This window comes from Stegostoma tigrinum, chromosome 12, assembly GCF_030684315.1.
Source record: "Stegostoma tigrinum isolate sSteTig4 chromosome 12, sSteTig4.hap1, whole genome shotgun sequence".
NCBI classification, from domain to species: Eukaryota; Metazoa; Chordata; class Chondrichthyes; order Orectolobiformes; family Stegostomatidae; genus Stegostoma; species Stegostoma tigrinum.
In genome coordinates this window covers 40,034,635-40,048,856 of record NC_081365.1, presented here as the reverse complement: position 1 = coordinate 40,048,856, position 14,222 = coordinate 40,034,635, and the positions used below count along the sequence as shown (strand labels likewise).

The window sequence follows — 14,222 nt, the reverse complement described above, 5'->3', positions numbered from 1 at the left end:
TATATTTACAAATTACATTTTAAAAAAATCACTATTGACCCCAAGTGCTGGAAATGTAGTTTAACATTTAATTTACAGATGCTTTTTCAGATCAGTTTAAAGGATCGAGACTTAAAATTGTATGCTTCCTTTTCCATGACTAGGTAGACCTTGTAACAGAGTTGTAGAGCATGGAAACAGGCCCTTTAATCCAACTAGTCTAGGCCAACCATTTTCCTAAACCAGGAAGTCACCACTGGAGAACACCAAGATCTCGGAAGACTGTAGGGTTGGAAGCGATTACAGAGACGGGGGGGGGGGGGGGGGGGGGGGGGGGGGCAAGATCACAGAGGGATTTTAAAAAAAACACAGACAAGAATTTAAAAATCCAAGTTACAGTTGAATTTATTTAATTCAGAAGCAATAGCATTCAGCAAACACAAGGGTGATTTGGAAACTGAACCTGCCATGGTCTTTGGGTCAAAGGTGCTTTGGATGACCTCCAGTTTATGGAAGCAAAACATGGGAGACCAACAGGGAGCATTTTTGTTATTCATTCATGAGATGTGGGCATCATTGGCTAGGCCAGCATTAAAAAGGATGGGGATGGATCTCAATGCAGAACTAAAGTCTAAACATTTCTGTATTTGAAAAATATTGCTGGAACACTTAGTGAAAAATCCAGCCAGTTTCAGTCAAGCCAGAATGTCTAATCACCCAAGGGTGACATTTTCTCAGGATCACGTTACCACAATGAGTCATGAATACACAGGCTGAATCACAAGCCATGGATTTTGGAGCATCTGGGTAGTAAGTCCCTAAGACAGTGGGATCTGGCCTGCAGGATTTGTTTCTTTTTCTTTCCTTCTCTGCCTCATATTTCCTTCTCTACAGATGCTGCCAGACCTGTAGAGTTCCACCAGCACTGGTCTTATTGTTTCTACAGGAGTTTTGCCCGAATGCTTGTAGAGTTAGCTCGAAGGACATTAGACTTTGCTTGACCATCTTCCCATTACCCTAAAGTGAAACGATTGCTAACAGAATTCCTCTCTCACTTTTATATATTGCTGATGTACAGTATGTCAAATGGTGTTATAACTGGCTGAGGGTCCCAGTTATGTTCAAACATGGGGGATGGGGGGGGAAATGGCTTCCTTTTTTACTCAACTTGTCCCTTGGTTGGGCACAACACAGTTAATTTAGGAAGGATCCCTCCCTCTGGTGGGCAACGTTTTCCAGCCAAAACATGTCTATGTTTTCAAAAGGAGCTACATTAACAGGGTGTTCTGGAGGTTAAGAAAGAGTTAGTTGATTAGCTACTAAGACATGAATATAAAATGCGACACATACACAGATTAGAAATCAGGTGAGTTCCAAAAGTCAAAGAGATTATCAGTCTTTGCCTGTCCATAACAGAAATCGTTAAATGCCGCAACTATTAAGGTAGGGGATTCCAATAGTGCTGACCGTGGTGGTTGATTAGAGATTCTAGGTTCTATAGTTAGTTGAAATAATTTGTCCACTTTCCTTCGAGGAGTTTTGCTGACAAGATGTTTTTAGCAACCTTCCTTATGTATTCCCAGAAGGGTAAAATAAAAATGTCTTTCAATGAGAATTATCTTTCTTCACCTCAAATGGGCCAAACTAGGGCCTGTTCCCATGCTGTCTGATCTCCTATAGGAGATCACAGTTTTTGAACAGCATCTCCCTTTGAAGTTCTCGTGACACTCTTCAGGTGTAACATTCCATACCCACACAAGATTCCAGCCTGCCACTGATTTGATATAGCCCTCTATTTTTGGCTTGTATGTCTTACATTAATTTTAAAAAAATTCTCCTCTTAAATGCCCAATATATCTGTTGATAATTCAGGGTTATAATACATTATCGTGATATCGGTAGCCAAGATTTTACTGCTGGTTTAAAAATACTCAATGCCTTTTTTATGTAAGATAAATATAGAGATTAAACACTTCTGAAGTTTTTCTACACAACTAACAAGGTGAAGACGGCCTGAATGTCTGCTTGTTTGTTTCTCATCTCCTAAATTCGCATCCATCACCATCTGGAAGTGCTTGCGTTAGTGTTGCTTTGAGTGTCAACATCTCTCTGTTGTATCTTCTGATCCACAGATCTAATCGTCTGTTGCTTTCTCAGGCCGATTAAAATAATTTTAGCATGATCACTGCTGCAACAAATCAATTCACCATAAACAGGAAACTGAAGTTGAGACTTTCCGGTATGTATGATTTAAATGGTACTTTGGGTAGTTCATTTATTTTATGCAGTTCTAGTTCATTAATTCTTTTATGAGAGAAGATGGTGGCATGGTAGCAATGACACTGGAATTGACCTAGAGACCCAGGCTCATGCTCAGGAGATGGGTTCAAGTTCTACACTTAATAAATAGAGAATTGAAATCTGATCTCAATTATGATGACCATAAAGCTATAAATCAATTGTTATAAAAACCCATCTCACTCACCAATCTGCCCCAACTCAAATCCACACGCGGAGACTCCTAGCTGCCTTCTACAACAGCCAATCAAGGTCATCAGCAATTAGAGTTGACCAAATAAAACACTGACCTTGCCAGAGATAATAATATCTGACAAAAGGAAATAAGTGTTCCATTTCTTTTGGCCCAAAAACAAGGCGTCCACTAATTGTGAATGTCACAGAAATGGGTTGGTTATCATCTTGGCAACAGCAGCAGTCAGTCCATTTCTTTGTCACGAGGTAGGGCAGGTAGATGCAAATTAGTTGTTAATCTCATCACAATCATCTTTTACCGGAAGTTGGCAACAAAGTATTCCAGCATTACTGACAGTGGCAGTCCATCATGGTAGGTGGTTTTTCATTCTCCATCTTATTCAGTATCAGCTGAAGTTACACGCGTTGCACCATTAAGATCCACAGGATTGTCAGCTCCTTCATCACTATTCTTAGGTTCACCTGTAAACAAAAACAGTATTCTATATAAAATGCAGCAAATCTCAACTCTAGAAGGTTTCATACATTTAACTTTTCTCAAAATGGTGAGCACAATTAATAGATTGAATAGGGAGCACAAATGCAAATCACCCTGAGCAGGATCACTTTTTGTTTTACATCTGTCAAATAACTTTCCCTGACAACCTACACTTTTGAAGGTGCTAATTTTTCTTGATAGTTACTTTCTGGTATTTGAACCAATTGAACTTTCTCCACATGCGAAACTACAGTTGCCTTTATACAGCACCTCCGATATAATAAAATGTCCCAGACACTTCATGCGGGTATGATCAAATAAAATTGGACACATTCACAAAGATATTAGGGGTGAATACCAGAAGCTTGGTCAATATGCTAGGCTTTCAGAAGAGTTTTAAAGTAGAATGGGAGATAGAGACAGGCATTTAGAAAAGGAATATTTAGGAAAGAAAAAGGAATAAAAGGAACATTTAGAAATCCTTCTCTCTATTAGAGAAAAGGGTTTAGGGAAGGTGTTGCTCTTGATTGCTAAAAGCATAATCAAAAATAGAACGAGAAAAACCAAGGACATTCCTGAGCACAAAACTCGAAGAAAACGATATCTTAAAAGGCTACAGGCTGCAGGACATTACCAGATATAGGGGTGGGTGAGATCAAGGGGTGACATAGGTGAAAACAAGAATCAGAATTTAAAATTGATGGATTAATTAACAGTGAGCAAAGCGTGAGGGTGAATGGGATTTGCTGCAAATTCGGCTGGAAATCTTTGGACAGCCTCATCTTTACAAAGTTAGAATCTGGAATTCTGGCTAGATAAACTCAGACACTCACATCCAGAAACAATGAAGGGATAGATAAGAGTTTCTGTATGGACAGATTTGCAGTGTTACAGAGACAGATACAAGTACTGCTGGTGATGAGACAGATATGGTGAGAAGCTGATGTCAGAATCAACATGACACCAAGGTTACAAACTGTCAGTCTCAGACAGACAGAAGGGTGGAGTTGGTGGCCAGGGAATGATAACAACTGCAGAGGCTGGATTGAAGACTTTAGTTTTCTGAATATTTATATGGAGCAAACTTTTGCTCTTACACGATCAGATATTGAACAAGCAGTTTGACAGTGTAGCAACAACGTAGGAACCAACAGATGCTGGTGGAATCAAGCTGGGTGTCAGTGTACTTGTGAAACAGGATGCTACATTTTCAGACGACACTGCTAAGTACCAGTACGTAGATGAGACAATGGAATGCCATGGAACACAACTATAGGAAAACTTTTTTTTAATAAAAAACTCCACCTGGCCTTCGGAACCTAGGGCGAACAAACCCTACTTACGTGAAGAAAGACTGCAGAATGCTACAGAAATGAAGTATTTGCAAGTTTTTGTCCACAAATTACAAAATGATAGTAAGCAAATTCAGTGGGTAATGGTGAAGGCAAATGGAATATTGACCTTTATATCTCAAAAGGATTAGAGTAGACGCATAGGGAGGTTTTGCTAAACTATGCAAGGCACTAGTTAGACTATAGTTGAGCTACTGTGAACAGTTTGGTCCCCTTATCTAAGGAAATATGTATTTGTATTGGAGGCAGCCCAGAGAAGATTCACTAGATGATACCAAGTATTGAAGGTCTACCTTGTGAGGATAGATTGAGTAGATTATGCCTGTACTTGTTTGAGATATAGAAGAATGAAAGGTGACCTTACTGAAAACATACAAGATTCTTGGGGCACTTGACAGGGTAGATGTGTAAAGATTGTTTCCACTTTTGAAAGAATCTGGGCCAGGACGGCATAGAGTCAGCATAAGGGGTTGCATATTTGTGACTGGAACATCAAATATATTGAAGGCTGCGAACAGACACATTTTTATATCACGAAGGAAATCAACGGTTATGGGAAAAAGGCAGGCAAGTGGAGTTCAAGTTTATCAGATCTGTCATGATTTAACTGAATGGCAGAACAGACAATTGCCATTCTTCTGCTTCTACATCTTATGGTTTCAATAAAGCCAGAGAAAAATAAAGCCGAAGAAGCCCTAGTCAGACAGATCTTGGAGAGCAGTACCCAGGTTCAAGTTGGCACCCCCAAAATTCTTAGGTCCCAAAACAAGTAGTACAATTTGTTTTTGACTCAGTAGTGGCAATCATTTGCCTTCTTAGAAAATTTCACATTCAAACTCCACCCCAAGACATGTGCAGACTACTCGGGTACTGTATTACACTGACATGCGAGCCCTACTCTGTTAGAGCTGATGCCTTTACACTGCGATGTTACATGATTCAAAGGATTCTATCATACTATTTCAAGAGTAAGGAGCTCTTCTGAAACCCTAATCAACCTTCTTCTTTAAGCAAACAAAGAAGAAGAAAAGGTTATTTTCTTACTCTTTGTGGGATTTTGTGATGTGGAAATAAAAAAATGTAGGGAACATATTTTCAAAGTCAGGACTGGCATAAAATCTGACAACATGGTAATTAGTGAGCAGGTGCCTCATGGCAGCAATTTGTACAATAAACAAGATGAATTGAAGGAACCCACCAAAGTTCCTCTACAGCACATCCAAATCTTCTACTGCTTAAAGAATTAAGTTGATGTTTCCACTCAAGTTTCCCCTCCAAATTTCTCATTGTTCCTTCACAGTCACTAGGTCATATCCTGTAATTTGTTGGCAAATGGCATCTTAAATGCAGCTAAATCAAACACAGAGCAGAGATTCACGAGGCAGATCACAGTCGTCTATTCAAGGGAAATTTAGCCTTGGCACAGACATCTATATTTCATGGATAGATTAAAACAAGGACAGAAGCAGAATTCTTGACAACAGATAGATCTGAAAGGTGGATGCATGGGGATGCCAGTGCATACAGTCAAGTGGGATAGGATGTGTTCTGGGAGAACAATGGAGAAGTATTATCATTTATTTTAAGCAGTTCAAAGGTAGAGTATTTTGAGTGGGTTGAGGGTTTGGTGGAAATAATCATTGAAACATTGGAAGACACAGGGCAACTGATAACTGGTTAAGAAAATGCATGGGATAGCTGTCTTTGTAAATAAGAGTTTTAAATATCAAAACAAGAAATTGGTGCTAAACCTTTAGAAACTGGTTTGGTTTCGGGTGAAATACTGAGTAGAATTCTCAGAATGACAATTCCAGAAGGTTGGCCAGGACTGAGAGAGGTTACGGAGAAGATTTGCCAAGATACCAGGGATAAGGTCAAGACAGAATGAACTGATGCTGTTCCTGATAAGATCAGGGAAAGAGGGACCTATTAGAGGCATTAAATGTTCTCCTTACAGTGGGTGTGGAAACAAGGATAGGAAACAAGGAGAATCCCCTCTCACAATGAGTTATGTTGCTGGCATTTACCACATGAAGAGGTGATGGGATCAGATGCTGTGTGAACTTTCTAAAGGCAGCTGAACATATACTTGAAGTTAACTAATTTTCAGCAGTAAAAGAACTGTGTTTTGCATCTAAATTGGACAGCTCTTTCAAAGTGTCAGCACAGGTTGAATAGGCCAAATGCCTTCTGGCCTGCAACACTCCCTGTATTCTCAGTTGACACCACACAAACACATCTTTGAAAAGAAATGCAGAAGATTTTTTTCAGAAATGCCTGGAGTCCTATCCTACCCGCCTTTACAGATAGATCTGGGTATAGTCCAGTATTTTCAGACGATAATAGAGAAAATGAACAACAACAAACAATTACTCAGTAAGGACTGTAACACACTGTGGGGGGGATTTTCATCTTTCAACTCGACTGGATTTTCTAAGCAAACAATCAAAAATACATCACAAACTGAAGATAGGACGATGATTTAAGACTACTGAGGATAGCTGTAGGTTGTTACCTGGTGGCACTTGATTACATATCATCTGATATGAGGCTGGGTCATGTGTTTTTGTTCTTTAGGTAACAGTAAGACAAGATTTGGAACAAACTGTATCATGTCCATTACAAGGAAACAACAGAAACTTGGAAGAATCAGAAAGCTAACTTTGCATGCAATCTGAAGAAGTCATTACAAAATCCCAAAATTATACACATACACGTAATCTATGTCATGCAGTGTAATAATTTATCATGAATAACTGATGACAATGAAACACTTCACCTCTGAAATGGAGAAAAACTGATACAGAATCCACCCCTTCCTCCCTATTACATTCTAACTTGCATCCGTTAATCATCAAATACCATTGCTGGTAGTCATGGAACTTAGGAATATACAAGAACAGACTGAGGGTCTGGGAGGAAAAAAAAACAGCCTTCTTCCACAGTATGCATTTTTCCAATCTTCCGGTTCTTATAAGGCTGCTAGATAGATCGTAGAACACAATACAATTTCATATGCAAATGGAATCTTATAAAATTTGTGGATCTGTAACATAAATATTGTTTCATAGATTTTTGCTTTCACTTCTAGTTTGGACTTATGGATATGTATTGTAGTCAAAAAAAAATGAAAACATTTAGCTATTCATTGGTAGGATTCATCAAGGTTTGACCGTCAGATCCACAATACCCACTAGCCCCAACACCCCTGGCACCTATCCATGCAACCGCAGGAAGTGCTACACCTGCCCCATACCTCCCACTCGCCTCCATCCAAGGAACCAAAAAAACCTTCTACATCAGACAGAGGTTCACCTGCACGTCTGCTAATGTGGCTACTGCATCACTGCTCCCGATGTAGCCTCCTCTACATCGGTGAGACCAAGTGGAGGCTTGGAAACCGTTTTGTAGAGCGCCTGTGCTCTATTCATGACAAATGACAATGCCTTCCAGCCGCAAACCACTTCAACTCTCCCTCCCCCTCCCTGGATGACATGTCCCTCCTGGGCCTCTTCCAGTGTCACAATGACGCTACCCACAAACTGGAGAAGCAGCACCTCATATTCCGCATTGGGAACCTATGGCCAAATGGTCTCAATGTGGACTCTACCAGTTTCAAAACCTCCCCACCTCTGGCATCATCCCATGACCAACCCTCCCTCTCATCCCTGCCACCTTAACCTGACACTCCCATTCTCTCCTATCTGCTCCTTCCACCTCACTGACCAATCCCCATCGCTGCCTACCTGCACTCACCCATCACCATCACCAGCCCCACCCCTCCTCTTTATTTATTTCAGAGCTCCCTTTGCCCTTCCCCATTTCTGAAGGGTCCTGACCTGAAATGTTAACTTTTCTGCTCCTCTAGTGCTGTCTGACTTGCTGTGTTTCTCTAGCTCCACACTGATATCTCTGACACCAGCATCTGCAGTTCTTACCACCTCTTCCACAGCATGTGTTTTCCAATCTTTCAGCTTTTATAAAGCTGAATAGATCATGGAAGAAATATAATTTCATAATCAACCGGAGTTTTATCCAATGTCTGTAACATAAGTAGAGTTTCATAAGTTAAGGATTTTGCTTTGCTGTAAATTTGGATTTATGGATATGAATTGCACTGAGAAATAATGATTTAGTTGTTCATTTCTACGAATGATGCATCCATGTGTATCAGTTACTTGACTACTGTTTAACTCCAGCATGTCAGATCTCTGCCCGTTTGCTTAAAAAAATGAGATAACCCCTATGAGGCCTATGCGGAATTACTAATTATTTTCTTTATGGAGCTCATCAAGTAGGAATTCCCTTGGCAACAAGCAATGGCTGCCCAGCTGGAACTCCCTTCCTTGGACTGGAGGCCTGGGTTCAAGTCCTACCTGCTCCAGAGGCATGTAATAATATCTCGGAAGAAGCCGAATAGAAAAATAGGTTAAATAAGAAATGTTTTTTGTTAAGAAATTAGGGGAAAAAAAAACACTCAGAGGGCCCATATAGCTCAATGGTGGTATCCCTACCTCTGAACTAGAAAGTTCGGGTTTAAAGTCCAAGATAACAAAGTGTGGAGCTGGATGAACACAGCAGGCCAAGCAGCATCTTAGGAGCACAAAAGCTGATGTTTCGGGTCTAGGCCCTTCATCAGAAAATGGGGATGGGGAGAGGATTCTGGAATAAATAGGGAGAGAGGGGGATGCGGGTCGAAGGTGAATAGAGGAGAAGATGGGTGGAGAGGAGACAGACAAGTTAAAGAGACAGGGATGGAGCCTGCAGAGGTGAATAGGTTGGGGGGGGGGGGGGGTGAAGAATAGATCAGTCCGGGGAGGACGGACAGGTCAGGGGGGCGGGATGAGGTTAAAAAGTAGGAAATGGAGGTGCGGCTTGAGGTGGGAGGAGGGGATTGGCGAGAGGAAGAACAGGTTAGGGAGGCGAGGACGAGCTGGGCTGGTTTTGGGATGCAGTAGGGGGAGGGGAGATTTTGAAGCTTGTGAAGTCCACATTGATACCATTGGGCTACAGGGTTCCCAAGCGGAATATGAGTTGCTGTTCCTGCAACCTTCAGGTGGCATCGTTGTGGCACTGCAGGAGGCCCAGGATAGACATGTCTCCTATCTTTTCCAGAGGTTCGTGATAACATCTCTGGACAGGTTAATTAGGCAGTGGATAAAAAATAAAGCAGACCCACCATCCCCACACCTTGATGGTTTGCATTGCCCTTAACAGGCTTTACACAAGTCATTCAATTGTAAACATGGGTGATTTACTGGTGGTGATTAATAACAGGGAAAATATACCAGGGTGCTTTAGTGATGGGAAAAAAATAATTCAGTTGTGTGCAATAACACCCTTGGATAAACAAAAGAAGAAAGATAAAGCAAATCTAGGGATGGGTCTGCAGAACTGTTGGTCCTGAGCAGGGGTTAGCCTTTGCATGCCATGAGTAGTGATCAGTTTTGGTGTTCAGCAATAAATGATGTTCCTTTTCAGTCAGGCTTCCTGAGTTAATACAGTTGGTTAATTCATTTTGAAACAATGGCTTGATAAATAATTATTCTATAAATGTTTGTAACAATACACAGGTTTTAAGGGTCTCTCAGCATCATAATAGCCTGTGATGAAAATCATTTTCTGTATCCATTTGACTAAAGACAGATCCCCGGTACTGTCATAAAAACACATTTTGTTGTTTACTGTGGATAGTAAAGCTTTCTCCAGAGTTCCTGAATCAGGTAAGTCATTACTAACTAAGTCATTAGTCAATTTACCAATTTATTCTGACTCCATGCATTCTGCCTATTAACCAGTCTTCAGTCCATCCTAGTATATTACTCTCAATTCACTGCAACTTCGTTTTATGGTCTCCCATGTGAAATATGATCAACAGCCTTCCGAAAGTATAAATACTCCACATTCACTGGTTCCCACTTCTTGATTCTGCTAGCAACATCCTTAAAAGACACATCAGGTTTCTCAAATAACACTTCCACTCAATAAGTCATCTGTTCTATCCAACTGGACATTTATTTTCGAAACAACAAGTAATCACATCCTTTCCAGTAGTTATGGAAAAGGACAGATCTGATCTAAAAGTTAAATTTCTAAACTGACGTAAGGCCAATTTTGACAGTATTAGGCAAGAACTTTCAAACAATGATTGGGAGAGGCAATTCACAGGTAAAGGAATGGTTGGAAAATGGAAGGCCTTCAAAAGTGACATAACGAGAGTCCAGAGGCAGTGTGTACCTGTTACTGAGAGGCTGGTAGATGTAGAGAATGCTGAATGACTAAAGAAATTGAGGCTCTGGTCAAGAAAAAAGAAGGCAAATAGCAGGTATCGACAGCTGGGACCGAGTGAATCACTTCAGGCGTAAAAGAGCAGTAGAAGTACACTAAAGGGAAATTAGGAGGGTAAAAAGAGAACATGGGAAAGCTTTGGCAGATTAAGGAGAATCCAAACACATTCTACAAATGCTTAAAGGACAAAAGGGTGACTAGGGACAGAATAAGGTCTCTGAAAGTTCAACAAGGCTGCCTACGTTTGGACCCACACGAGTATGGCGAGATACAAAATGAGTTTTTTGCATCAGTATTTACTGTGGAGAAGGATATGGAAGGCAGAGAACTTAGAGAATAAAGTGACACCTCAAAATGCATAAAGGCAATTAAATCCCTGGGATGTGATCAGGTGGTTCATAGAACTTTGTGGGAAGCCATTGAAGTGATTGCTGGAACCCTTGCTGAGTTATTTTTATCATCAATAGCCATGGGTGAGGTGCTGGAAGACAGGAGGGTGACTAATGTGGTGCCATTATTTAAGAAAGGTGGTAAGGAAAAGTCAGGGAACTACAGACCAATAAGCCTGACATCAGTGGTCAGAAAGTTGTTGGAAGGAATTCTGTGGGACAGGGCTTACATATATTTGGAAAGGCAAAGACTGGTTATAGGTAGACAACATGGCTGTGTGCATAGGAAATACTGTCTCACTACCACCTCCCCCTCTCTCCCTATTTATTCCAGAACCCTCTCCGATGAAAGGTCTAGGTCCGAAACGTCAGCTTTTGTGCTCCTGAGATGCTGCTTCGCCTGTTGTGTTCATCCAGCTTCACATTTTGTTATGTCTGATCACTAACTTGACTACTGTTTAACTCCAGCATGTCAGATTTCTATCCGTTTGCTAAAAAAAATGTGATAACCCCTACGAGGCCTATGCATTTTATAATTTATTCCTGAAATCTGCAGTGCTGGACTTAGTTCTTTGGAAGAATAGAGATTAAAAAACAGTAACTGCAAAAGCTGTACTTTGGGACCTTTGTACCCAAGATGGCGCTGTAAGCGGCGACCTCAAGAGAGGTTGAACGACTGGTTAAGAGGAAGAAAGATGCTGAGAAACAAGGAACAGAAAAGGCTCTAGAGGGATACAAGTTGTCCAGGAAGGAGTGAAGGGAGGGCTTACGAGAGCTCAAAGGGGGCATGAGAAAACCGTGACAGATAGGATCAAGGAAAACTCCAGGGCTTTTTACACGCAGGTGAGGAATAAGAGAATGACTAGAGAAAGGGTAGGGCCGATCAACAATTGTAAAGGGAATTTGTGCACGGAACCTAAAGAGATGGAAGAGGTCCTTAATGAATACTTTTCTTCAGTATTCACAACTGACAGCAACCTAGTTTTACAGGAGGATAGTGTGAAACAGGCTGGTAGGCTAGAGGAGGTCGATGTTAGTAAGGATGATGTGCTAGGAATTTTGAGGAAGTTGAAGATAGATAAGTACCCCGGGACTGACGGGATTTATCTAGGTTTTCTATGGGAAGTGAGGAAGAGATTGCAGGGCCTTTGGTGATGACCTTTTTATCCTCACTGTCCACGGGTATAGTGCTAGAAGACTCAAGAGAGGCAAACGTCATTCCCTTGTTCAGAAAAGGGAACAGGGATAACCACAGAAGTTACAGGCCAGTTAGTTTTACGTCAGTGGTTGGCAAGGTATTGGAAAGGGCTCTGAGAGACAGGATTAATGATCACTTGGAAAAGCACAGTTTGATTTGTGATAGCATGAATTTGAGGGGTAGATCATGCCTCATAAACCTTATCGAATTCTTTGAAGAGGTGACCAAACACATGGATGAAGGTAGAGCAGTGGATGTGGTATACATGGATTTAAGTAAGGCATTTGATAAGGTTCCCCATAGTAGATTCATACAGAAGGTAAGGGGGCATCGGATAGGGGGAAATGTGGCAGATTAGATTCAGCACTGATTGACCCATAGAAGACAAAAGGGTGGTAGTGGATGGAAAATATTCAACATGGTGCTCAGGTACGAGTGGTGTACCACAAGGATCTGTTCTGGGTTCTCTTCTATTTATGACTGTTGTAAATGATTTGGATGAAGGAGTGGAAGGGCTTATTAGCAAGTTCGCGGACGATACGAAGATGGGTCGCATTGTTGACAGTGCAGCGGGCTGTTCTAGGTTACAAAGTGACACTGACAGGATGCAGAGCTGGGCTGAGAAGTGGCAGATGGAGTTTAACCCTGAAAAGTGTGAGGTGATTCATTTTGGAAGGACAAACTTGAAATCAGAATACTGGGTAAACGGAAAGATTCTTGGCAGTGTGGAAGAGCAGAGAGATCTTAGCGTTCATTTTCACAGTTCCCTGAAAGCTGCCATCCAGGTGGATAGAGTCGTTAAGAAGGTGTATGGTGTGTTAGCTTTCATTACTAGAGGATTGAGTTCAAGAGCCGTGAAGTTATGTTCCAGCTATACGAAAGTTCGGCCACATCTGGAGTGTTGTGTCCAGTTCTGGTCACCTCATTACGTGAAAGATGTGGAAGTGTTGGAAAAGGTGCAGAGGAAATTTACCAGCATCTTGCCTGGAATGGAGGGGAAAAGTCTTACAAGGAAAGGTTGAGAGAGCGAGGGCTTTTCTCTTTAGAATGACGAAGGATGAGAGGTGACTTGATAGAGGTGTACAAAATGATCAGAGGTATAGACAGAATGGGCAGCCAGAGACTTTTTCCTAGGGTGGAGGTAGCTATTACGAGGGGGCATAGTTTTAAAGTGAGTGGAAGTAGATATAGGGGCAGCGTGAGCGGGAGCTTGGAGCAGGGGCCTGTCGGGGAGCCGGTGAGTCACTGTTTTTGAATGTATAAAAAGCTTACCTCGAGTGTTGGTGCCTTCCATTTCTGGTTGAGCAGCAGCGCGAGTGAGAGCTTGGAACAGGGGCTTGTTGGAAAGCCGGTAAGTCACTGTTTTTGAATCTATAAAAAGTGGAGGTTAGATAGACCTTAGGATTAGGGTAAAAGTTTGGCACAACATCACAGGCCGAAGGCACACTAGGAAATGTATACGATATTTTGTATAACTATCAATACTAAAAGATCATGATCATGAATGTCCTGCCAACTTTAGCCACTTGAAATTCCCAGTGTGCCTCTTCTATGATGAAAACCGCCCAAGTCTGTCATAACTCGATGCAGCAGTACTTTCACTAGAGGTGCAGATTTTTAACAGTTCAACAATGCAGTTTCCATTATAAATTCTGTTATTCAGTTTATAATGGAATGCAAAGAAACAGAATGGATGACTTCAGGATGGGCATGAAATAATATCTAAATCCCAGCATTGTTTCACCCCACTTCATCTGAAGTGTCCACTCAGTCTCAATTGCCAGTATGCTCATGGCATTTCTGTGGGTGACTGATGTCCCATGCCACTGTACATTAACATCCAAGACAAAGTGTGAAATCCAAGGTGAAGCTAGACAAGAACAAAAACAAAACTTAGATTCCCATTTTAAACCCTGCATCTAATGTGCATACATTTATGTAATCACCACAAAAAGACAAGAAATTTAGGTAAGCAATAAATTTTATCAGAAGCATATTTTCTCTAAAGCAGTGGCTCCGGAACTGGGAGTTGAAACTAAGTGTCA

General features: G+C 41.3%; 1 protein-coding gene across 1 annotated transcript in view; it reads right to left on the bottom strand.

Moving 5' to 3' along the window:
* Positions 1 to 358: 358 nt before the first annotated feature.
* Positions 359 to 14,222, bottom strand: part of LOC125457139 (SLAM family member 5-like) — a 46,401-nt gene continuing 32,537 nt past the window's right edge. The window contains exons 5-6 of the mRNA XM_048540921.2: positions 13,450 to 13,548; positions 359 to 2,934 (exon numbers count right to left, since the gene is read on the bottom strand). Of these exons, the coding sequence (XP_048396878.1) occupies positions 2,849 to 2,934; positions 13,450 to 13,548 (185 nt within the window). The 3' untranslated portion in view covers positions 359 to 2,848. The remainder of the gene's footprint in view (positions 2,935 to 13,449; positions 13,549 to 14,222) is intronic.